Source organism: Macaca mulatta, chromosome 3 (assembly GCF_049350105.2).
Source record: "Macaca mulatta isolate MMU2019108-1 chromosome 3, T2T-MMU8v2.0, whole genome shotgun sequence".
In the NCBI taxonomy this organism is placed as follows: Eukaryota; Metazoa; Chordata; class Mammalia; order Primates; family Cercopithecidae; genus Macaca; species Macaca mulatta.
Genome location: NC_133408.1, coordinates 128,944,644 through 128,970,818, shown reverse-complemented (window position 1 = coordinate 128,970,818; position 26,175 = coordinate 128,944,644). Strand labels below are relative to the sequence as shown.

Here is a 26,175-nt window from a genome sequence, read left to right as displayed (position 1 = left end):
CCGTTCGTGCTAAAATTATAACAAGAAAGATGTGATCCTGGCTTTCCATTCACATTTATTTTTTTTCAATAAAGCACAGTTATGAGAGTTATTAGATAGAAGTTCTGTAATCCTCTATATTTTCAGGAACGTTATGGGCTTAATAGGGTTTTGTGGGCAAGCCTGGCAGTCCAGCGAATCACAGTTGCATTTGGCATGAAAATGGGTTTCAAGTTCTGAAGAGAAAACTTTACAGTCTAAGAAGAGCCTAGCACGGCTTAGTCATAAAAGTGGAGTGGCATGGAGGACTCAGCTTAGACTATTTAGGTTAGGATCTCAAATCCTCTGGAGGCTAGCCAGCTGGTCTTGGGTAAATTATACAGCCTCTCTAAGCCTTTGTTTTCTCTTCTTTTTTTCCTTTTCTTTTCTCTCGTTCTTCCTTCACTGTAGTTTTTTTTTTTCTTTTTTCCACCACGTCATTTGTTTTCTCATCTTTAATAGTGTATCGAGATAGGTCTTTCCTTAAAACGTTGGTGGGTAAGATAATACATTTACAGCAGAAGACATGGTTTGCATTTTTGTACGTTCAATGAATTGTAGCTGCTGTCTTCATCATAATTATATTGCCAACTTACTGGAATACTGCATATAGTGATATACAAAGCTTTTCAGAAGTAGGTTTGAAATTTGTCAGTAATTAAAGCATCAGGATTCTTAAGCATATGAAAAGAGAATGGGGGGAAAAGATTTTTAAATGGAATGTTTAACATGTTTTCTAGTGTTTTTAAATTAGGCAACTATTCTTGAAGAGTTACTACTATGAATACTGGCATAAGTAGATATCCTTTTAGCTGGTTTTGGAAATGGACTGAATGAATCATAGAAGAAAGTTATTGTACAACTAACAGATTTGTGCTGCTGTTGTCAAATCTGATCTTTGCATAGGCTGCATTTTAGCCTCTAAAATTTTCACTGGGTATTTTTCAAGAAAAATTTCAAGTATCTGTTCTTCAATCATTAGCATCATCTTTCTATTCATACTTTGATCTTCTTGGAAATAGTTGCTTGCATTATGTGTTCAATCATTATGAAAATATGAGGATGCTGGAAACCAGCAAGTCCAGCTAGTAATAATTGTGGATAAAAATGGCTGCAGTTTGCTTTTCAAAAGCTCTAAGAACCTGGATAAAACAGGGTATTAAAAAAACATATGTTCCAAGAGAAACAAGTAATTAAGAAACCTCACATAATTTTATTTTAAATTCATTACAGAAAGATTTTTTTTTATGAGGGAAATTGTTGAAATACTTTCAGCTTATAATTTTATAGAATTCTAAATTAATATTTGCAGAATATTTCACCATTATTCCAAGTGAAAGTTTGGCAGAGTTTTTGAAATACCTTCTTCAAATTTGAATTAAGAACTCTGTGAAGGCAGGAATCATTTTGTCTCATTGCTTAGTATGTTGCCTGATACAAAGTCAGTGCTCAATAAATATTTGTTGGATAAATTTAATGAAAATATATGAATGAGATTTAGGAATGAATGTTTTAATTAACCCCCATTCCTAGTACTGTCTTTCATACATGGTGGGCCTTTCTTGAGGGAAATTTAGCAGTATAATCAAAAGCCTTTAAAATGAGCTTATATTTTATCCAGTATTTCTTCATGTAGACATTTATTCCAAGAAAGAAGTCAAAGATGTGTGCAGAGAAGTCCTAGCCAGAAAAATCAGGCAAGAGAAAAAAAGGGCATTCAAATAGGAAAGAAGGAAGTCAAACTATCTGTTTGCCAACCATATGATCTTATACCTTGAAAACCCTAGAGACTCCTTCAAAAGACTCCTAGATTTGATAAATGAATTCAGTAAACTCTCAGGTTACCAAATCAGTATACACAAATCAATAGCACTGCTATACACCACCAACAACCAAGCTGAGAATTAAATCAAGAACTCAATCCCTTTTACAACAGCTACAAAAAATAAAATACCTAAGAATATACCTAACCAAGGTCATGAAAGATCTCTACAAGGAGAACTGCAGACACTGCTGAAAGAAATCGTAGATGACGCAGACAAATGGAAATACATCCCATGTTCATGGATTGGAAGAATCAGTACTGTGAAAATGACCATACTGCCCAGAGAATCTACAGATTCAATGCAATTTCTGTTAAAATACCAGTATTATTTTTCACAGTATTAGAAAAAACCCTAAAATTCATATGGAATCAAAAAAGCCCGAATAGCCAAAGCAATCCTAAGCAAAATGAACAAATCTAGAGGAATCATATTACCTGACTTCAAATTATATTACAAAGTTATAGTAACCAAAACAGCATGGTATTAGTATAGAATTAGGTACATAGACCAATGGAAGAGAATAGAGAACCCAGAAATAAAGCCGAATACTTAAGACCAACTGATCGTTAACAAAGCACACAAAAACATAAACTGGGGAAAGGATACCCTATTCAAAAAATGATGCTGGGAAAATTGGATATCCAAATGTAGAATAATGAAACTGGATTCATATCTCTCATTATATACAAAAATTAACTCAAGATAGATTAGGTTTTAGTCTAAGACCTGAAACTATAAAAATTCTAGAAACGTAGGAAAAACCCTTCTGGACATTGGCCTAGACAAAGAATTTGTGACTAAGTTCTCAAACCAAATGCAACATAAATAAATAAATGGGACCTAATTAAAGTAAAAATCCTCTGCACAGCAAAAGAAAGAATCAACAGAATAAACAGCCTACAGAATGGGAGAAAATATTTGCAAACTATGCATCTAACAGAGGACTAATATACAGAGTCTACAAGGAACTTAAATCAGCAAGGAAAAAACAATTCCATTAAAAAGTGGACGAATGACATGGGCATTTCTCAAAAGAAGGTAGGCATACAAATGGCCAAGAAGCATATAAGAAAATGTTCAGCATCACTAATACTCAGGGAAATGCATACTAAAACTACAGTGATTTACCAACTTAGCCAGAATGGTCATTATGGAAAAGTCAAAAAACAATAGGTGTTGACATAGATGTGGTGAAAAGAGAACTCTTATACCTTTTTTTTTTTTTTTTAATTTTTTTTTTTATTACACTTTAAGTTCTAGGGTATGCACCACATGCAGGTTTGTTGCATAGGTATACATGTGCCATGTTGGTTTGCTGCACCCATCAACTTGTCATTTACATTACGTATTTCTCCTAATGCTATCCCTCCCCCAGACCCCCACACCCTCACAGGCCCCGTTGTGTGGTGTTCCCCACCCTCTGTCTATATGTTCATTGTTCAGCTCCCACTTACGAGTGACAACATGCAGTGTTTGATTTTCTATCCTTGTGGTAGTTTACTGAGAATGATGGTTTCCAGCTGCATCCATGTCCCTGCAAAGGACATGAACTCATCCTTTTTTATGGCTGCATAGCATTCCATGGTATATATGTGCCATATTTTCTTAATTCAGTCTATCATTGATGGACATTTGGGTTGATTCCAAGTCTTTGCTATCGTGAATAGTGCCACAATAAACATACGCGGGCATATGTCTTTATAATGGCATGATTTATAATCCTTTGGGTGTATACCCAGTAATGGGATTGCTGGGTCAAGTGATGTTTCTAGTTTTAGATCCTTGAGGAATTGCCACACTGTCTTCCACAATGGTTGAACTAATTTATACTCCCACCAACAGTGTAAAAGCGGTCCCATTCTCCACATCCTCTCCAGCATCTGTTGTTTCCTGACTTTTTAATGATTGCCATTCTAACTGGCATGAAATGGTATCTCATTGTGGTTTTGATTTGCATTTTTCTGATGACCAGTGATGATGAGCATTTTTTCGTATGTCTGTTGGCTGCATGAATGTCTTCTTTTCAGAAGTATCTGTTCATATCCTTTGCCCACTTTTTGATGGGGTTGTTTTTTTCTTGTAAATTTGTTTAAGTTCTTTGTAGATTCTGGATATTAGCCCTTTGTCAGATGGGTAGATTGCAAAAATTTTCTCCCATTCTGTAGGTTGCCTCTTCACTCTGATGATAGTTTCTTATGCTGTGCAGAAGCTCTTTAGTTTAATTAGATTTCATTTGTTAATTTTGGCTTTTGTTGCCCTTGCTTTTGGTGTTTTAGTCATGAAGTCATTGCCCATGCCTATGTCCTGAATGGTATTGCCTAGGTTTTCTTCCAGGGTTTTTATGGTTTTAGGTCTTACATTTAAGTCTTTAATCCATCTTGAGTTAGTTTTTGTATGACGTGTAAGGAAGGGATCCAGTTTCAGCTTTTTACATATTGCTAGCCAGTTTTCCCAGCACCATTTATTAAATAGGGAACCCTTTCCCCATTGCTTGTTTTTGTCAGGTTTGTCAAAGATCAGATGGTTGTAGATGTGTGGGGGTATTTCTGAGGCCTCTGTTCTGTTCCATTGGTCTATATATCTGTTTTGGTATCAGTACCATGCTGTTTTGGTTACTGTAGCCTTGTAGTATAGTTTGAAGTCAGGTAGCATCATGCCTCTAACTTTGTTCTTTTTGCTTAGGATTGTCTTAGCAATGCAGGTTCTTTTTTGGTTCCATATGAACTTTAAAGTAGTTTTTTCCAATTCTGTGAAGAAAGCCAGTGGTAGCTTGATGGGGATGGCGTTGAATCTATAAATTACCTTGGGCAGTATGGCCATTTTCACGATATTGATTCTTCCTCTTCATGAGCGTGGAATGTTCTTCCATTTGTTTGTGTCCTCTTTTATTTCATTGAGCAGTGGTTTGTAGTTCTCCTTGAAGAGGTCCTTCACATTCCTTGTAAGTTGGATTCCTAGGTATTTTATTATCTTTGTAGTAATTGCAAATGGGCGTTCACTCATGATTTGGCTCTCTGTGTGTCTGTTATTGGTGTATAGGAATGTTTGTGATTTTTGCACATTGATTTTGTATCCTGAGACTTTGCTGAAGTTGCTTATCAGCTTAAGGTGATTTTGGGCTGAGATGATGGGGTTTTCTAAATATACAGTCATGTCATCTGCAAACAGGACAATTTGACTTCCTCTTTTCCTAATTGAATACCCTTTATTTCTTTCTCTTGCCTGACTGCCCTGGCCAGAATTTCCAACACTGTGTTGAATAGGAGTGGGGAGAGAGGGCATCCTTGTCTTATGCTGGTTTTCAAAGGGAATGCTTCCAGTTTTTGCCTGTTCAGTATGAGATTGGCTGTGGGTTAGTCATAAATAACTCTTATTATTTTGAGATACATTCTGTTGATACCTAGTTTCTTGAGAGTTTTTAGCATGAAGGGGTGTTGAATTTTGTCAAAGGCCTTTTCTGCATCTATTCAGATAATCATGTGGTTTTTGTCTTTGCTTCTGTTTATGTGATGGATTAGGTTTATTGATTTGTGTGTGTTGAACCAGCCTTGCATCCCAGGGATGAAGCCAGCTTAATTGTAGTGAATATGCTTTTTGAAGTGCTGCTGGATTCGGTTTTGCCAGTATTTTATTGAGGATTTTCGCATCGATGTTCGTCAGGATTATTGGCCTAAAATTCTTTCTCTTTTTTTTTTTTCTTTTTGTATCTCTTCCAGGCTTTGGTATCAGGATGATGCTAGCCTCATAGAATGAGTTAGGGAGGATTCCCTCTTTTTCTATTGATTGGAATCATTTCAGAAGGAATGGTACCAGCTCCTCTTTGTACCTCTGATAGATTCGACTGTGAATCCGCCTGGTCCTGGATTTTTTTTGGTTGGTAGGCTATTAGTTACTGCCTCAATTTCAGAGCCTGTTACTGGTCTATTCAGAGATTCAACTTCTTCCTGGTTTAATCTTGGGAGGGTGTATGTGTCCAGGAATTTATCCATTTCTTGTAGATTTTTTAGTTTATTTGCGTAGAATTATTTATAGTATTCTCTGATGGTAGTTTGTATTTTTGTGGAATCAGTAGTGATATCCCCTTTATCATTTTTTATTGCATCTATTTGATTCTTTTCTCATTTCTTCTTTATTAGTCTTGCTAGTGGTCTATCTGTGTTGCTAATTAAAAAAAAAAAAAAACAGCTCCTTGATTCAATTTTTTAAGGGTATTTTGTGTCTCTGTCTCTATCAATTTTGCTCTGATCTTAGTTATTTCTTGCGTTCTGCTAGCTTTTGAATTTGTTTGTTCTTGCTTCTCTAGTTCTTTTAATTGTGATGTTAGGGTGTCAATTTTAGATCCTACCTGCTTTCTCTTGTGGGCATTTAGTGCTATAATTTCCCTCTACACACTATTTTAAATGTGTCCCAGAGATTCTGATACATTATATCTGTGTTCTCATTGGTTTCAAAGAACATCCGTGTTTCTGCCTTCATTTCATTATTTACACAGGAGTCATTCAGGAGCAGGTTGTTCGGTTTCCATGTAGTTGTATGGTTTTGAGTGAGTCTCTTAATCCTGAGTTCTAATTTGATTGCACTGGTCTGAGAGACAGTTTCTTGTGTTTTCTGTTGCTTTGCATTTGCTGAGGAGTGTTTTACTTCTCATTATGTGGTCAATTTTAGAATAAGTGCAGTGTGCTGAGAAGAATGTATATTCTTTTTTTTTCTTTTTTTTTTTTTTGAGACAGAGTCTCGCTCTGTCACCCAGGCTGGAGTGCAGTGGCGTGATCGCGGCTCACTGCAAGCTCCGCATCCCAGGTTCACACCATTCTGCTGCCTCAGCCTCCCGAGCAGCTGGGACTACAGGTGCCCGCCACCATGCCTGGCAAATTTTTTGTATTTTTAGTAGAGACGGGGTTTCACCGTGTTAACCAGGATGGTCTCGATCTCCTGACCTCGTGATCCGCTCACCTTGGCCTCCCAAAGTGCTGGGATTACAGACCTGAGCCACTGTGCCCTGCCAAAGAATGTATATTCTGTTGATTTGTGGTAGAGAGTTCTGTAGATGTCTGTTAGGTCCAATTTGTCCAGAGCTGAGTTCAAGTCCTTGATATCCTTGTTACCCTTCTGTCTCATTGATATAATATTGACAGTGGGGTGTTAACGTCTCCCATTATTATTGTGTGGGAGTCTAAGTCTCTTTGTAGCTCTCTAAGGACTTGCTTTATGAATCTGGGTGCTGTTGTATTGGGTGCATACATATTTAGGATAGTTAGCTCTTCTTGTTGAATTGATCCTTTTACCATTATGTAATGGCCTTCTTTGTCTCTTTTGATCTTTATTGGTTTAAAGTCTGCTTTATCAGAGACCGGGATTGCAACCCCTGCTTTTTTTGTTTTTGCTTTCCATTTGCTTGGTAGATCTTCCTCCATCCCTTTATTTTGAGCCTATGTGTGTCTTTAAACATGAGATGGGTCTCCTGAATACAGCACACCAATAGGTCTTGACTCTTTATCCAATTTGCCAGTCTGTGTCTTTTAATTTGGGCATTTAGCCCATTTACATTTAAGGTTAATATTGTTATGTGTGAATTTGATCTTGCCATTATGATATTAACTGGTTATTTTGCCCGTTAATTGATGCAATTTCTTTGTAGCGTCAATGGTGTGTACATTTTGGTATGTTTTTGCAGTGTCTGGTACCGGTTGTTCCTTTCCATGTTTACTGCTTCCTTCAGGAACTCTTGCAAGGCAGGCCTGGTGGTGACAAAATCTCTCAGCATTTGCTTGTCTGTAAAGGATTTTATTTCTCCTTCACTTATGAAGCTTAGTGTGGCTGGATAGGAAATTCTGGGTTGAAAATTCTTTTCTTTAAGAATATTGAATATCGGCCCCCACTCTCTTCTGGCTTGTAGGGTTTCTGCCGAGAGATCCACTGTTAGTCTGATGGACTTCCCTTTGTCGGTAACCCAACCTTTCTCTCTGGCTGCCCTTAACATTTTTTCCTTCATTTCAAACTTGGTGAATCTGACAATTGTGTGTCTTGGGGTTGCTCTTCTCAAGGAGTATCTTTGTGGTGTTCTCTGTATTTCCTGAATGTGAATGTTGGCCTGTCTTGCTAGGTTGGGGAATTTCTCTTCGATAATGTCCTGCAGAGTGTTTTCTCACTTGAATCCATTCTCGCACTTTCAGGTACCGAACACCAATCAGACGTAGATTTGGTCTTTTCACATAGTCCCATATTTCTTGGAGGCTTTGTTTGTTTCTTTTACTTTTTTTGGTCTAATCTTGTCTTCTCACTTTATTTCATTAATTTGATCTTCGATCACTGATATCCTTTCTTCTACTTGATCGAATCGGCTATTGAAGCTTGTGCATGCATCACGAAGTTCTCGTGTTGTGGTTTTCAACTCCATCAGGTCATTTAAGGTCTTCTCTACACTGTTTATTCTAGTTTGCCATTCATCTAACCTTTTTTCAAGGTTTTTAGCTTCTTTGCGATGGGTTAGAACATTCTCCCTTAGCTCAGTGAAGTTTGTTATTACCGACCTTCCGAAGCCTACTTCTGTCAATTCATCAAACTCATTCTCCGTCCTGTTTTGTGCCCTTGCTAGCGATCAGCTGCAGTCCTTTGGAGGAGAAGAGGCTTTCTGGTGTTTGGAATTTTCAGCTTTTCTGCTCTGGTTTCCCCCACATCTTTGTGTTTTTATCTACCTTTGGTCTCTGATGTTGGTGACCTACAGATGGGGTTTTGGTGTGGATGTGCTTTTTGTTGATGTTGATGTTGATGTTGATGCTAATCCTTTCTGTTTGTTAGTTTTCTTTCTAACAGTTGGGCTTCTTAGCTGCAGGTCTGTTGGAGTTTGCTAGAGGTCCACTCCAGACCCCATTTGCCTGGGAATCACCAGTGGAGGCTGCAGAACAACCAATATTGCTGCCTGATTCTTCCTTTGGAAGCTTCATCCTAGAGGGGCACCCACCTGTATGAGGTGTCTGTTGGCCCCTACTGGGAGGTATCTCCCAGTCAGGCTTCACGGGTGTCAGGGACCCACTTAAGAGGCAGTCTGTCCTTTCTTAGAGCTTGAACGCCATGCTGGGAGAACCACTGCTCTCTTCAGAGCTCTCAGACTAGGACGTTTAGGTCTGCCAAAGCTGTCTGCTGCTTTTTGTTCTGATATGCCCTGCCCAGAGAGGTTGTCTCTAGAGAGGCAGTAGGCCTTGCTGAGCTGTGGTGGGCTCCACCCAGTTTGAGCTTCCAGGCCTCTTTGTTTACACTGTGAGCACAAAACCTCCTACTCAAGCCTCAGCAATTGCGGATACCCCTCCACCTGCGAAACTGCAGCTCATGACAGGTCAGTCTTAGACTGCTGCACTAGCAGTGAGCAAGGCTCCACTGGCTTGGGACCCGCTGAGCCAGGCACAGGAGGGTATTTCCTGGTCTGCCGGTTGCGAAGACTGGGGGAAAAGCGCAGTATTTAGGCAGGAGTGTACGATTCCTCCAGTACAGACTGTCACGACTTCTCTTGGTTAGGAAAGGGAAATCCCCCAACCCCTTGCACATCCCGGGTGAGGCGACGCCCCACCCTGCTTCGGTTCGGCCTCCGTGCACTGCACCCACTGTGCCACCAGTCTCAATGAGATGAACCAGGTACCTCAGTTGGAAATGCAGAAATCACCCATCTTCTGCGTCAGTCTCGCTGGGAGCTGCAGACCGGAGCTGTTCCTGTTTGGCCATCTTGTAACTTAACTTTTACGCTCATAAAGTCATACGGAGTGGTATAATGGACGTTGGAGACTTGGAGGGAGGGAGGATAGGAGACTCAATGGGAGGGAGGATAGAAGGGCAGTGAGGGATGCAAAATTACCTATTGCGTACAGTATACACTGCTTGGGTGATGGGTACACTAAAATTCACTGGTGAGTGAGAATGTAAATTAGTACAACCTATATGGAAAACAGTATGGAGATTTCTCAAAGAACTGAAAGTAGAAATATCATTTCATCCAGCAATCCCATTACAGGATATCTACCCAAAGGAGAAGAAGTCATTATATCAAAAAGATACCTGCACACGTGTTTATCACAGTATCATTCAGAATTGCAAAGACATGGAGTCAACCTGAGTGCCCATCAACCAGTGAATGAAGAAAATTAATTGTGTGTGTGTGTGTGTGTGTATCTAGATATACACACACCATAGAATACTACTCAGCCATAAGAAAGAATGAGGATATCTTCCTAAGGAAGTAACTCAGGAATGGAAAACCAAGTGCCACATATTGTCACTTATAAGTGGGAGCTAAGCTGTGGGTACACAGAGGCATTCTGAGTGATATAATGGACATTGGAGACTTAGAGGCAGGGAGGATAGGAGGACTGTGAGGGATGAAAAACTACCTATTAGGTACAATGTACATTACTTGGGTGATGCGTACACTAAAATCCCAACTTTGCCAGTACACAATCTGTCCATGTAACAACAACAAAAATATCACTTTTACCCGTAAAGCTATTGAAATAACAACATTAAAAGAAATAGGCCGGGTTCAGTGGCTTATGCCTGTAATCCCAGCACTTTGGGAGGCCGAGGCGGGCAGATCATGAGGTCAGGAGATTGAGACCATCCTGGCTAACATGGTGAAACCCCGTCTCTACTAAAAATACAAAAAAAGTTAGCCAGGCATGGTGGTGGGCGCCTGTAGTCCCAGCTACTCAGGAGGCTGAGGCAGGAGAATGGCGGGAACCTGGGAGGCGGAGCTTGCAGTAAGCTAAGATGACGCCACTGCACTCCAGCCTGGGCAACAGAGCGAGATTCCGTCTCAAAAGAAAAAAAAAAGATATGAACCATTAAGCCATGAAAAGATGAAAAAAAGTTGCAAAGGTTTAAACATAGTCATTGCATTGTTTAAAGTTGTTTAGAAAAAAAGCAAATAATACACACTTGTTTGCATAAAGAAAAAGGTGTCTATGAGTTCCACCACCCAGAAATGACTATTAACAGTGTCTACCTGTATACGTATTTTTTACAGTGTTATTTAGAGTGAAAAATTGTAGACAACGTAAATGTCTGTCAATAGGAAATTAGTTAAGTAAATTACACTTCACCACTGAAAAGTGTTCACCTTATATTATTCAGTTTAGAGAGTAGGCCAACCAACTATAAAGTAGTTTTCCCCTGCTTCCTTCAAAAAAATATTAAAACTTGAACATGGTGAAGACTCTGTAACAACTGCAAATTTTTTACAGAAAATACAGGGAAAAAGAGCATGTTAAGTGTCCATGTAGGTGCCAGTAGAAAAATGAAGACTTCGGAAAAGAAACTCTAGGACAAATGACCCAGTTTCTTTAAAAATAAAATTGCAGATGGGAAACAAGATGGAAGGGGGAGCTTGAAAAGAGATTTGAGACACATCAGGTATTTGTAATGTACAGACCTTATTTGGGTTTCTATTCAAATCAAATTTTAAGAAGTGTATTGCCAATGTATTAATATTTGTTGAAGCTGGGTGATAGCTAAATGGAATTCATTACACCTCTCTACTTTTGTATATATATGTTTGAAAATTTCTGTAAAAATTTATTTTTAAAGCAGTTTACAAAACAGTTTAATATTTTGTCAGTGTTTAGCTTGAGATAGTAAGTTGCAGGTGTATTTCTTTTTTTTCTTTAATTTCTTTCTGTTTTTCTATGACTTCCAACAGGTTTTTATTTTTAAATCATAATTAGAATAATTATTATACACTTTCAGTACTGAAACATCTTCAGTGTCCAGCATGAATTTATCTTTACCTTTTTTGTAAGTGTATGTTCTCAAGTTTTTCAAGATTATTTATAATACATTTATATTCTACTTTTAATCCCAAATATATTCAAGAAGACTACTTGAATTGTTAGGAATTCAGAGATAATAATATTGACATTTGTGTATAATTTTATATTCTTGTTTCAGATTCCCAAATGCTGGAAAATCCTCTTTGCTAAGTTGTGTTTCTCATGCAAAACCTGCAATCGCAGATTACGCATGTAAGTATAATTTGATTGTATATTTTAATGAGTGGAGGTAAACTTTTAAAGACTAATACTTCTCTGAGAATGAATAAAATGACAACTCTGAGGGTATCCTTAGTTGGAAAACTTTTGGCAGATAGAGTGCTGTTGCACAGGCCAAAGTGCAGTTGCATGATCATGGCTCATTGCAGCCCAGGCTAAAGCCATCCCCCTGCCCCAGCCTCCCATGTAGCTGGGACTACAGGTGTGTGCCCCCATGCTTAGCTAATTTTGTATGTGTGTGTGTGGTGGGGGGGGCAGGGCAGGGACAGGGGTTTCCTTATGTTGCCCAGGCTGGTCTTGAACTCCTGGGCTGAAGTGATCTCCCACCTTGGCCTTCTAAATTGCTGGGATTATAGGCGTGAGCCATCCTCCCCAGCCATATTTTCCATTGATCTTTGAAACCTCTGTACCCCTCAGCAAAGTTTCTTAAACATGTTAGACACTTTATTGCATTTATTTTTCTGTTGCGTAGTAGTTTATTTGGTTTAGTTAGGATTTTATGAACCACTTACCCTTTATCAGGCACTGTGATAAGTACCAGGAAGACTGCGTTGAGTACTTCCATTCATTTAGCAGATACTTATTTTTAGGAGCCATATTAGGTTCTGGGATTACAAAGACTGATAAACAGAAACAGCTCCTATTTTGACTTTTATTGAGTTTGTAGACTAGTGGAGTAAGGCATATATATCACTGATAAATATAAGGGAATATAAAAGGATACTATGAAAGAGTGTAGATGACTGCTTTAGGCTTCCTTAAGGATGTGTGATTTTGGACTGATACATGAGGAATAATTACGAGTTAATTAGTAAAATAGAGTGGAGGGTGAAGGATCTTTAATCAGAGGAAATAGATTTGTGTGTCTAGAGAACATGAAGTAAGGGAAAGAATCGAGATGAGCCTGGAGGTGTAAGAGAGCATATCACATAGACCGTTTAGGCTGTATTTGATTTTTGTATCTTAAGAGCAATTGGAAGCATTTAAGCAAGGGATAAAATGCTTAAGTTTGCTTCTCACAGAGATCTCCGCCTATAATATAGAAAATGGATTGGCGTGGGACATGAAGGGGTCTGAGAAAACCAGTTAGTAGGCTCTTGTGGTAGCTAGATGAGATATAAAAGAAGCTTTGGTTAAAAGTAATGAGTATGATAAGATCTCTGCCATCATTAAAAGGATAGAGAATGCCATTAACTTGGAAAATAAAATCAAGCCGTTCTAAAATTAGACTGACGAAGTAGAGTGAAGTTTGGGCTAATTGCTATAAATCACAAGGCCAATATTTGTTATAATATGTAGGACTTGAGAAGGGAAAGCTTTTAGTCATAGGAAAGAGGCTAGTGTGGGATTGATGAGGCTTAAGGATAACAGTGAGAAGGAACTAGAGGATAACTGAATGAGAAGGAACTAGAAAAATTTCACCCACAGATCCAGTGATAGAAACCTAATATCTGACCCTCCTGAACATCTATCACACACCTTAAAGTGCAATAGAAGAACGTTGAGGTTCAGTAATTACATTAGGCCTATGCAGATTATAAAAATCTGTATTTGTCTTTTTCCAAATACTATTTATTTATTTGTTTGTTTGTTTATTTTAGAGACAGGGTCTAGCTCTGTCACCCAGGCAGGAGTACAGTGGCATGATCATCATACCTCACTGCAACTTTGAACTCCTGGGCTCAAGCAGTCCTCTCACCTCAGCCTCTGGAGTAGCTAGGACTACAGGTGCACTGCCATGTCTGCCTAATTTTAAATTTTTTGTAGAAACAGGGTCTCACTATGCTGCCCAGGCTCATCTTGAACTCCTAGCTTCAAATGATCCTCCTGCCTTGACTTCCCAAAGCATTGAGATTACAGACATGAGCCACAACACTTGGCCCTCCAAGTACATGTTAAATAGCAAAGATAATAATAGTTTCCATTTTAGCAAATTAGAGCAAAATCTGAATTGAAGTATTGTTTATTCCACGCATAATGCCAAGACAGTTTTGAGAGTACCAGCCCTAAAATAAATTCTACTCTTAATTTATTGCTGTGTTTTCTTTTAGTTACAACATTAAAGCCTGAACTTGGAAAGATTATGTACCGTGATTTCAAACAGGTAGGTGTTTTTAAATTAAAACACTATATTAGAAGTCAGAGTACTTGGTTTTGGTACTTACTTGGATTTTATAGTATTTGCCTGTTTCTGTGGTGTTAGGGGAGAAAAGGTAACAAGATTTTGTTTATAAGTGAAACTGGTCAGATTAATTCTGAGCACTATCATAATAAAATATTTAATTTCTTCTTGCAAAGGTTAGGTCCAGTTTATCCCTACAACATTATGTCTTCTTGGTCTTGGTTTCTTCTTATTGCAAGTCTTCCTTTTACTACTATATTGGATTATTTTTCTTCATTTTTTAAAAATACTCTCTAAAGTTCGTGGTAATAATTTTATTCCAACTTTCTTTTTTTGAAAAAAAAAAAAGTTTTAATGGAGTTTTGATCTCAACCAGCTATTAAAATTCATTTTTCCTTCATAAGTAACAACTGTGGATCTTCTGCATAATTAGAATAAAATTAAAAAAAGGAAAGTAACAATATTTAAAATATAATGTACAATCTGGTAGGTGTGCTCCTTAGCATTTACCCTTGTACATTGAAAAGTTATGCACACACAGAAGTCTGCACATGGATGCTTATAGCAGCGTTATTTATAATTACCAAACCTTGGCCAAGATATCTTTCAGTAGGTGGATGGGTAAATAAACTGTGGTATATATTTAGACAGTGGATTATTATTCAACTCTAAAAAGAACTGGGGTATCAAGCCTCTAAAAGATCTAGGAGAACCTTAAATGCATACTAACTGAGAGAAGCCAATCTGAAAAGACTGTATGATTCCAACTATATGACATTCTGGATAAGGCAAAGCTGTGGAGACAGTAAAATCAATGACTGCCAGGGTTAGGGAGGAAGGAGAGATGAATACGCAGAGTACGGAGAACTTTTAGGATATACTATAAAGTATGATACGTATAGTAAAGTATGATACTGTATAATATTACAGCAACAGAATGTTGCTGTAATGGTAGACACAGTATACGTTTGTTAAAATCCATAGAATGTATAGCATCAAGAATCAAACAATGTAAAGTATAGACTTTGGGTGCTAACGATGCATCAAGATAGGTTCATATAGTTTTATGACGTAATTTAAAGAAACATTAAAAAATTATATGCTGTTGTAATAGTGATATAACATTAAAATATAAAACTTCAGTTATAGAATGTTAAATGTAAGTAAAATTGTATTAAATATAGGATAATATGAATAGAGAGAACAATATTTAGAGGAAAAGAGAACATCGTTTATACCTAATTTTTAAGAGAAATCAGTAGAGGAAATTTCAGGACATGAGACTTCTGTTATGCATGCTGCTTTGTCAGCTTCCTTTAAAACCCTGAATTCTTTATCTACACTGGGCAGGGGATGTCGAGTACTGCCTCTCATTCTTGATTGCACTTCAGAATTATCTGGGTGGTCTAAGAACAGCAATGATAAGTGATGCTTAGGCCCCAGAGATTTGAAACTAAATCTCTTGGGGGTAGGGCCTGGGCATTTGTAGCTTCTAAGAGTTCCCTACATGATTATGATGCCCAGTGAAGTTTGAAAAGCACAAGTGTGGCCGGGCGTGGTGGCTCACACCTGTAATCCCAGCACTTTGGGAGGCTGAGGTGGGCAGATCACGAGGTCAGGAGATCGAGAGCATCCTGGCTAACATGGTGAAACCCCATCTCTACTAAAAATACAAAAATACAAAAAAAAAAAAAATCAGCCGGGTATGGTGGCAAGTGCCTGTAGTCCCAGCTACTCCAGAGGCTAAGGCAGGAGAATGGCATGAACCCGGGAGGTGGAGCTTGCAGTGAACTGAGATTGAACCACTACACTCCAGCCTGGGCGACAGAGCGAGACTCTCTCTCAAAAAAAAAAAAAAAAAAGAAAAAAAAACCCCGCAAATGTAGAATGATGGTTAATAATTATTATTCCCTCTAAAAGGAGTCTAGGCAACTGTATTCTTCTATTAAGTTGGTGCAAAAGTAACTGTGGTTTTGGCCATTAAAAGTAATGGCCAAAAGTAGAAGAAAGTAGGAGAGCCACAACTACAACTCGGGTTTGTCGAATACTGTTTCACCTGACTGATCTTACCTGAATACTGGAACAAGATGAGATGATGACTAGGTGACAAGGAAGCATGCTCAGGTGAATGAACTTCTAGATGATAGAGCTCTGCTCCTCATGTAATGCCATGAGATTTGCTTAAGTAAAAACAATAATGACCTACAAAAATGTGAAGCATTAACAAACATGGCACTACAAAGAACAGGTGAGGAGAATCACACCTCTATTAATATAGTAAAGTCTGTTAAAAGTAATGCCAAAACCACAGTTACTTTTACACCAACCTAATACTTGGTGAGAATGGTTGATCATCCTGCTAGTATAATATGAACAGAAAAGGAACAATGGTGCCAGATCATTACAAATTGAATTTAAAATGCAGAGCTGTACCTGGTAAATGTCTGCTGAATTAATATCTTTGTAAACTTGTATGAATTCAGAGTGTAAAGGTTGAAATTCTATGAAAAGTTCATATTGGACAATACCATTTAGGACATTATAAATAAATTTTAAACTAGGGATTAGTGTGGTGGCTCACGCCTGTAATCCCAGCACTTTGGGAGGCTAAGGTGAGAGGATCACTTGAGGATAGGAGTTTGAGAGCAGCCTGTGCGAGATAGCGAGACCCTGTTTCTACAAAAATTTTTTTTGTTAACTGGGCATGGCGGTGTGCACCTGGCATCTTAGCTGCTTGGGAGACTGAGGTGGGAACATGGCTTGAGCCCAGGAGCTCGAGGCTACAGTGAGTTATGGTCACACCACTGCACTCCAACCTGGGTGACAGCAAGATCCTGTCTCTAAAATAATAATAAATAAATGTTAAACTAATCTGTAAAATTCCTCGATTATTAGATTGATAGTAAATATGGGACTCTAATATCTGATAACAAGATTTTAATTCTTAATACTGTACATTAATTTTGCTTTTATAGTATCTTGACTTTTCAAAGATTTAGTGGTAATCATAAGTTAGGAACTGTTTATATTTGAAATATCTTGAGAATTTTTGGATGTAATTGAACTTGTGGTTTTCATACATTTTCCTTTTTCATTAACCATGTAACTTTGTATTAGATATCAGTAGCTGATCTTCCGGGTTTAATAGAAGGAGCACATATGAACAAAGGAATGGGCCACAAATTCCTCAAGCATATAGAAAGAACTAGACAACTACTTTTTGTTGTAAGTCATATGCATACTAATGTGGTGATGTTCAAATAAATTGAAAACCAATGAATTTAGTTTTTCTAAGAATTTTTTTATAAATAAGAAAGTGGTAGCATATGTTACTCCACTAAGTCTTTTATAATACGGGGATGGAAGTGACATTGTTTACTATATCATATGTAAGTTTGGCCATACTTGCCAACATGTATTTCCTTAAGATTTCCAACATACTACTGTATTATATAGTATTATAGTATCTCTTTCATTCTTCATTGATGGTGCTAGAGTTATATATGAGATTGTCTTTATTCATACAAATTGTCTTATCCTAGTTTTTTATTAATGACTAATTTTATCAGCATAATTAAAGTTATCTTAACATCTCTGTTTCCGTTACTTATTTTGAATTACTAAATAACAAGTAGAGTACAGAGAAATTGTTTTTAGCTTGAGAGAGTAAAACATTTTAAAATATAGAAATGTATAGCTATTCTTATGTTAAAGGCTGTCTCTTTCCTTCTCTTTTTTTAGGTTGATATTTCTGGATTTCAGCTTTCTTCTCACACTCAATACAGAACTGCTTTTGAAACCATAATACTGCTTACAAAAGTAGGTTTTCTGTTTTACTGTGTTCTGTATTTGGTCAAATATGTAGGAATATAAGACTATATGAAATAACATAATTACAGTCTACACATACTCTGCCTTTAAAGCTTTGATGTCAGTTAAAGAATTACTTAAACTTGTTGTCTCCAGTTCCTCTACATTTGTTTACTCCTCAAACTACTGCAATGGACAAAATACTCCTGGGCTTCCAAATCCCTATTACATACTTTCCCAGACTTTTATCTTGCTTCAGCTTTGGCACGTTGTCTAATTCTTCTTGTTTCTCATTCTTAGTTTTGTGACCTGTAATCTTCTGGTTCTATTTCTACTCTTAACAGTATTTCTCAGTCTACTTTTTAGGCTCTTTTTTTCCCTCATCCTTTAAGTAACATTATTCAAAGTTCTGTCCTAACCTTATTTTGCAATCTTACCCACTCTCATTGCTTTAGTTACGATTAATAATACTGATAACTGCCAGATCTGTAGCTGATACCTAGATCTTTTCATTGTTCTTTTTTTTATTTGAAACAGTCTTGCTTTGTCTGCCAGGCTGGAGTGCAGTGGTATGATCTCAGCTCTCTCTGTCTCCCGGGCTCAAGTGATTCTCCTGCCTCAGCCTCCCAAGTAGCTGGGATTACAAGGGTGTGCCACCACGCCTGGCTAATTTTTGTATTTTTAGTAGAGACGGGGTTTCACCGTGTTGGCCAGGCTGGTCTCGAACTCCTGACCTCAGGTAATCCACTTGCCTCAGCCTCCCAAAGTGCTGGGATTACAGGTGTGGGCCGCCGCACCCAGCTTTTGTTGTTCTTTATACCAGATGCCCATTGGACATCTTCTTTGTTTGGATGTCCCATTAGTCACTTAAACTTAATATGGATAAAAGTAAACTTTTAAAAAACTTTTCAGCCATCCCCATAACTTAGTGAATGTATGAGCTATGTGATACACTGATTCTTCTCACCACCTACACAAGTGCTGTCAGTTTTTAATCCTAAATCTCTCTGAAGTCCATCCTCTTGTCTTCATCTACACTGTTACAATCATCAGTCCTTCTTACTGGAATATTGAATCTGGTCATGTCCAGTCTCCCTGTGTCCTGCCTTGCTTCTCTCTAGTCCATTTTTTATATGGCAGCTAGAGTGATCTTCGTAAAAGCACCAAGCTGATGCTGATGTTCCCTGCCTAAAACACTTTGATGGACCCCCATAGCTGTTAGGTTAAAGTCTAACCTGAGCATGATTTATGAAATCTGCAAATTTGGGCCCCTGCCTAGCAGTCCTCCATAACCCTGTCCCCTAGATGCTATATTTCAGCCATGTGATTTCTCTCATGGCTGACAACATGATGTTGCTTACCTCCAGGACTTTATAGATCCTATTTGATTTGCCACTTCTTGTCTATAATGATTAATACTGCTGTGAACATTTGTGTGCAGGTTTTTGTATAGACGTGTTTTCATTTCTCTTGGATATATACTTAGGAGTGGAATTGCTGGATCAGATGGTAATTATTTGTTTAACATTTTGAGGAACTGCCAAACTATTCCGAATTGGTAGCACCATTGTGCCATTTTACAGTCCCACCATCAATGTATGAGAGTTCCAATTTTTCCACATAAATGTCAACACTTGTTATTGTCTGTCGTTTTTACTTTAGTCATCCTAGTGGGAGTGCAGTGGTATTTTGTTATAGTTCTTATTTGCATTTCTCTTAAGATTACTGATGCTAAGAATGTTTTCATGTGCTTATTAGCCATTTTTGTGTCTTTGGAGAAAAGTCTGTTCAGATTCTGTGTGCATTACTATTTGTATTATTTGTCTTTTAATTGTTGAGTTGTAAGCATGTTTTATATTTTTGGAGATAAGTCCCTTCTTTTTTGGGATGTCGCCTGGGCTGGAGTGCAGTGGCACGATCTTGGCTCAGTGCAACCTCCGCCTCCTGAGTTCAAGTGATTCTGCAGCCTCAGCCTCCTGAGTAGCTGGGATTACAAGCACGTGCCACCATACCTGTCTAATTTTTTATTTTTAGTAGAAACAGGGTTTCACCATGTTGGCCAGGGTGGTCTTGAACTCCGGACCTCAGGTGATCTGCCACCTCGGCTTCCCAAAGTGCTGGGATTGCAGATGTGAGCCACCATGCCTGGCTGGAAATAAGATACATAATTTGAAAATATTTTCTCCCCTTCTGTGACTTGTCTTTTCACTTTTTCAGTGTATTTTTTGTGTCTTCTTTGTGGCAAAAAACATTTATTTATTTAATTTTCCAGTTTTATTAAAGTGTAATTGACATAAATTGTGTGTACTTAAAGTGTACAATTGATATTTGGATATATGTGTACATCGTGAAATGATTAAATCAAGCTAATTAACACGATTCGTCATCTTACATTTTTGTGTGTGTGCTGAGAACATTTAAAATGTGTTTTAGCAATTTTCAAATATATAATACATTAACTATAGTCATCATACTGTACAATAGATATCCAGAGCTTATTCATCCTATTTAACTGAATCTTTGTTCCATTTGACCAACACCCCTCCATCCTTCCTCCCCCAAACACCTTGGCAACCACCATTTTCTCTGCTACTATGAATTCAACCTTTTAAGATTCCACGTATAAGTGGGATTATGCAGTTTATTTGTTTTTCTGTGCTTGGCTTATTTCACTTAGCATAGTGTTCTCCAGGTTCATCCATGTTGTTGTAAATGACAAGTTTCTTTTTTTAAGGCTGAAGAGTATTCAGTTGTGTGTGTGTATATCACATTTTCATTATTCATCCATTGATGGACACTGAGGTTGATTCCATGTCTTGGCTATTATGAATAATGCTTCAGTAAAAATGGGAGTGCAGAGATCTGTTTGACATACTGATTTTATTTCCTTTGGATATATATCCAGAAGTGGGATTGCTGGATCATTTGGTAGTTCTATTTTTAATTTTTTGAGAAATCTTTATACTGCTTTTTATAATGGCTGTACTAATTTACATTCCCACCCAACAGTGTTCAAGCGTTCTTCTTTCTCTATATCCTTGATAACACTTGTTTTCTTTTGTCTTTTTGATAATAGCCATCCTTCCAAATGTGAGGAGCTATCTCATTGTGGTTTTCCTTTTCATTCCCTAATGATCCGTGATGTTGAACATTTTTTCATACACATATTCACATGTTGGTTATTTTTATGTTGTTGAGAAATGTCAATTCAGGTTCATTATCCATTTTTAAATCAGGTTTCTATTACCCAAAGTGATCTGCGGATTCAGCACAATCTGTATCAAAATTCTAATGACATTTTTCACAGAAATAGAAAACAAATCTTAAAATTTGTATGGAACCACAAAAGACCCTGAATAGCCAAAGCAATCTTGAGCAAAAAGAACAAAGCTGGAAGCTTCACATTACCTAATTTCAAAACCTACTACAAAGCTATAGTAATCAAAACAGCGTGTTACTGGCATAACAATAGACACATAAACCTATGGAACAGAATCCAGAGCTCAGAATTAAATCCATGCATTTACAGTTAATTTTCAACAAAGGAACCTAGAACACACAGTAAGAAAAGGGCAGTTTTCTTTTTCAATAAGTGATATTGAGAAAACTGAATTTCCACATGCAGAAAAGTGAAATTAGACCCTTATTTCACACCATGTGAAAAATCAGTTCAAAGTTGATTAAAGACATAAACTCAAAGCCTGAAACCATAAAACCACTAGAAGAAAACAGAGAAGTTCCATGACATTTGTCTGAGCAATTATTTTTTTTAATGTGACCTCAAAGCATAGGCAACAAGAAGAAAAATAGACAAGTAGGATTGCATCAAACTAAAAAGCTTCTGCACAGCAAAAGGAATAATCAGCAGAGTGAAGAGGCAACCAAGGGAATGGGAGAAAATACCTGTAAATCATATAACTGATAAGTGGTTGCTATCCAAAACATAAGGAAGCAAAACAACTCTCAATAGCAAGAAAACAACCCAAAATTTTTAATTTTGATGAAATTCCATTTGTTTCATTCTTTTCTTTCCTTTTTTTAAATTAAACTAAAGTTTTTTGTAGAGATGGGGTCTTACTAAGTTGTCAAGGCTTGTCTTGAACTCCTGGGCCCAAGTGATGCTCCTACCTCAGCCTCCTAAAGTGCTGAGATTACAGGCATGAGCCACCATGCCCAGCCTTATTTATTTATTTATTTTTATTACAAACAGGGCCTCATTCTGTCATGTAGGCTAGAGTGCAGGCATGATCCTAGCTCACTGCAGCCTCAAACTCCTGGTTGGTAGCCTTAAGCAGGCTTCCGCCTTTTATCTACTCTTTTACTTGTGCTTTTCATGTTGTATCTAAGAAACGGTTGTTTAATCCAAGGCGACAGAGATTTATTCCTAAGTACATTTACTTTTTCCAAGAATACTACAGGTATAACATTCAGTGATCATTACTGACTTCTGAATTTTATCTGTGTGAAGTCCAGATACCCATATTTGACTCCAGACACAAAATTACAACTGTCACTAGGATATCATTTAAGCTAAAACACACTAACACTTGATCTAACTAGAATCATTTTTTGAAATTCTTCCTTTTGTTTTCTGTTGTTGGGATTTATTGCATTTCAGTGACGTGAATGGGCTTTAGATCACCTAGGTCATTAATTACCAAATAAGTAGTTTATACAGAAACCAATACTAAAATTATTGGGTTTTCTCTTTTGATTTAAAGGAGTTGGAATTGTACAAAGAGGAACTTCAGACAAAACCTGCACTCTTGGCAGTTAATAAAATGGACTTGCCAGATGCCCAAAGTAAGTTCCATGAATTGATGAACCAGCTCCAGAATCCTAAAGGTAAGCCTATTTATTCATTTAATTCTAATTTAAAGAATAATTACAATGTACAGAGAATGCTGTTATAATCAGTGGAAAAGAAAACTGACAGTTTCTGCTCTTAAAAGTCATATTTGAAGAAAGAATGTACAAAACATATAAATAACATTGTAACATAATTATCAAATTCTAGAATGTTCGATATGGACAGTAAATTAAAGGAGACAAAAGAAAGATTAATTTGAACTAAAAAGGTAGGCTTCATGAAGAATAAAACTTAACTTGGGCCCATAAAGCGTATGTGGGATTTGAATAAAAGGAGGAAAAAGTCAGCATCTACCCTGTGAAGTCTTTCATTTTCATTAACATACTTCACAAGCTCTTCATTCCCCTAGTACTATACATCATAAAATTAAAAACAGAACTAAGAAGTTCTAAAGAAGTATGTTTCTTGGCAAAACTAACTCTATAGATAGTTTCTGAAGAGGATGAGTCTTCTGAAAAGAACTGCATTTTTCCTGTGTATGTGTGACACAGAAAAATAGAAGCTGTGACTCCAAAATGATTTATTTGTCTGGAATTTACTTCTTGGACTATATGTAAAGTAACTTAAAGGGATTCTCCACAGTTTTGAATATTGACATTTTCAGAACACCTTGTATCCTGTGGCAATGATGATTTCATTCAGAGTCTAGTAAAGAACCTCATGCACAAATGAGGAAAAGTAGGGTGTATGGTATGTGGCTAACATGTTTTTCAGTAATATGTCTCTTTTTATTCTTGGTAACAATTGTGGGAAAATAGATTATAGTGTGCTAAGACTGTCAAACGGCACCAGAAGGTCCTTTCCTCTCAAAAATCTTTCCACTGTGTAATTTACATGTTGGAGCTGTCCTTGAGTTAATAAATTACTCATGGGATATAAATAATCCCTAATAGTAAATAGTCTTCATTCCTAATGACATTTGCTTTATAAGGTCATTAGTTCTGTTTGCTAGTTGATCTTGCAGAGAAGGGAATTTTCAGAGGAAGTACCAAAAGTGGGGGTGACTCAGGAGTCCATAGTTGTTCTGATCTATTGTGAAATAAAATATAGGCCCTTTAGTGATAATCCTGAGTTAGCCTCTCTGGACTTTCTTGGGGACCTTTGAATCTCAGAAAGCAAGCTCCATGTTGTCTTTTCCACCAATCTGTTTCAGTTCAGCCTTTCTAGTTCATATCAGTTAATCCATCCAATCAGTATGCCATCTCCCCAGCCAATCAGTATGCCATGGTGACAGGGTAAAGGTAAAAGTAATATAACAGTTGTTAGCCCATGTGGGGTGATAGATTGGACTCATCTGAAATTACCTTCCCTTGAATTCTCTATAATACCTCTTCAGTTTTTGTATGGATCCTAGCATCATTGATGATAAACCTATACTTTCAGGAAGTTAAAGGTCTCCAGTGTCCTGAGGCCAAGTAGAATGTCTCAAATTATAAATGATGTTACTATTTTTACAGAAAATGTCTTTCAGAGAATCAGTGCTGCCTTGCCTTATTTAACCCCCTACACAAAATTTATTACTTCCTTAAGTAAGTCGTTTTTGTGATTCATCTTCTATTCATACTTAGTTTGGTTTAAAATATATTCATCTAACAAGTATATTTTGTGCCAAGAACCTTACCATAATCAATAGTAAAATCCAAAGCTCTGAGAACTTTAATTAGAGAAAAAAGGGGAAAAAAGGCATGAAAAATGCTAAGTTTTTGGTTCCCTGCTTCACAAATCAAACCAAAGTTTTAACTAGCTTTCAAAAACAATGAAAATCTGCTTAGTTTATGTTCTTTCTTTTAGATTTTCTGCATTTATTTGGAAAAAACATGACTCCAGAGAGGACTGTAGAGTTCCAACATATCATCCCCATATCTGCAGTTACTGGAGAAGGTATCGAAGAATTAAAGAACTGTATAAGAAAGTCACTGGATGAACAGGCCAACCAGGAAAATGATGCGCATCATAAGAAACAATTGCTTAATTTGTGGATTTCTGATACAGTGTCTTCTAGTGAGCCACCATCAAAGCATGCTGTTACTACTTCCAAAATGGATATAATTTAAATATATTAAAAATGGTATTAATGGAATAGTTATTTAATGCTTAAAAACAAGGAAATCCTTTCGTCTGTGATAACCTGGAGGACATGTTAAGTAAAATAAGCAAGGCTTAGAAAGACAAATACTGCATAATCTCACTTACATGTGGAATCTTAAAAAGTTGAACTCATAGAAGGAGAGAACAGAATTTGGTTATCAAGGGCTGGTGGGGCAGTGGAGGATTGAGGAGATCGTCAAAATATGCAAAATTTCGGTTAGACAAGGAAACTGAGTTCAAGAGATCTATTGTACAGCTTGGTGACTATAACAACAATGCATTTTGAAACTTACTGAGTACATGTTAAGTGGTTTTTCCAAAAAGCACGTAAGGTAATGCACATTAATTGGCTGTATTGAGCCATTCCACAATGTATAGATATTTCAAACATGTTACACATGATAAATCCATAGTTTTTCTATGTCATTTTTTAAAATTATATTTAAATTTTTTATTTTGAAAGCTTTTTCACAGATCTTTTTTTTGGTATTATTACCTTCTGATATATGTGTCATTGTTAAAGAACCATACCTTTTAAAGTTATCATTTTGTAATTAAGTACATCAACAGTAAAAAGTAACTAGTGGCCAGGCATGGTGGCTCACGCCTGTAAACCCAGCACTTTTGGAGGCCGAGAAGGGCAGATCACTTGAGGTCAGGAGTTCAAGACCAGCTTGGCCAACATGGCTAAACCCTGTCTCTACTAAAAATATGAAAAATTACCCAGGCGTAGTGGCACATGCCTGTTGTAGTCCCAGCTAGTCTAGAGGCTGAGGCGAGAGAATCGATTGAATGCAGGAGGTGGAGGATACAGTGAGCCCGAAATCGTGCCACTACTCCAGCCTGGGTGACAGAGCTAGACTCCATCTCATAAAAAAAAGAGCTAAAAAATTACATTTTACAAGTTTATGGCCAGCCCACCTATAATAACATTCTCTGATATTCCTTTACTTAGGATGTCCCTATTGAGATCATTTTTTAAATTTATGTAGAAGGATTCTGTAGATTATTATTAGAATGAACAATTCAGTTTTTTTTTGTTTTTGAGCCTGTCTTGTACCTGGTTGCACTAAATGTATAATAGTTAACTTTGGTGGAGACCTTAAAACCCTAAATTTGAACACGTGTTCAATGATAATAAAGATATAACAGAAACTAACAGATAGGTGTTTGTGATTTGAGCTTTTGGAAAATTTTCTTTTCTTGAGTATAATATTTTTTCCTGAATTGGAGGAGGCAGATCTATATGTTTTGTTTTTCTTTTTGTCCTAGTCTGTTTCACTTTCTTTTGTCCTAATCTATTTAATTTCCCACTTTGTTATTTTAGTAAAGAGAGAATAAATAGAAAGTGCAGGCCAGCCATGGTAGTTTGGGCCAGACATAGTGATACATGCCTGTAATCCTAGCACT

At 37.2% G+C, this 26,175-nt stretch overlaps 1 protein-coding gene across 3 annotated transcripts in view; it reads left to right on the top strand.

Annotated features, from left to right (window-relative positions):
* The window catches only part of GTPBP10 (GTP binding protein 10), a 36,211-nt gene extending 10,287 nt beyond the window's left edge, over positions 1-25,924 (top strand). For all 3 annotated transcript variants that reach the window (XM_077998077.1, XM_001092504.5, XM_077998078.1), the window contains 6 exons: positions 11,775-11,848; positions 13,927-13,979; positions 17,115-17,222; positions 17,739-17,816; positions 22,529-22,652; positions 24,469-25,924. In XM_077998077.1, the coding sequence (XP_077854203.1) occupies positions 11,775-11,848; positions 13,927-13,979; positions 17,115-17,222; positions 17,739-17,816; positions 22,529-22,652; positions 24,469-24,731 (700 nt within the window). In that variant the 3' untranslated portion in view covers positions 24,732-25,924. The remainder of the gene's footprint in view (positions 1-11,774; positions 11,849-13,926; positions 13,980-17,114; positions 17,223-17,738; positions 17,817-22,528; positions 22,653-24,468) is intronic.
* Positions 25,925-26,175: the final 251 nt, after the last annotated feature.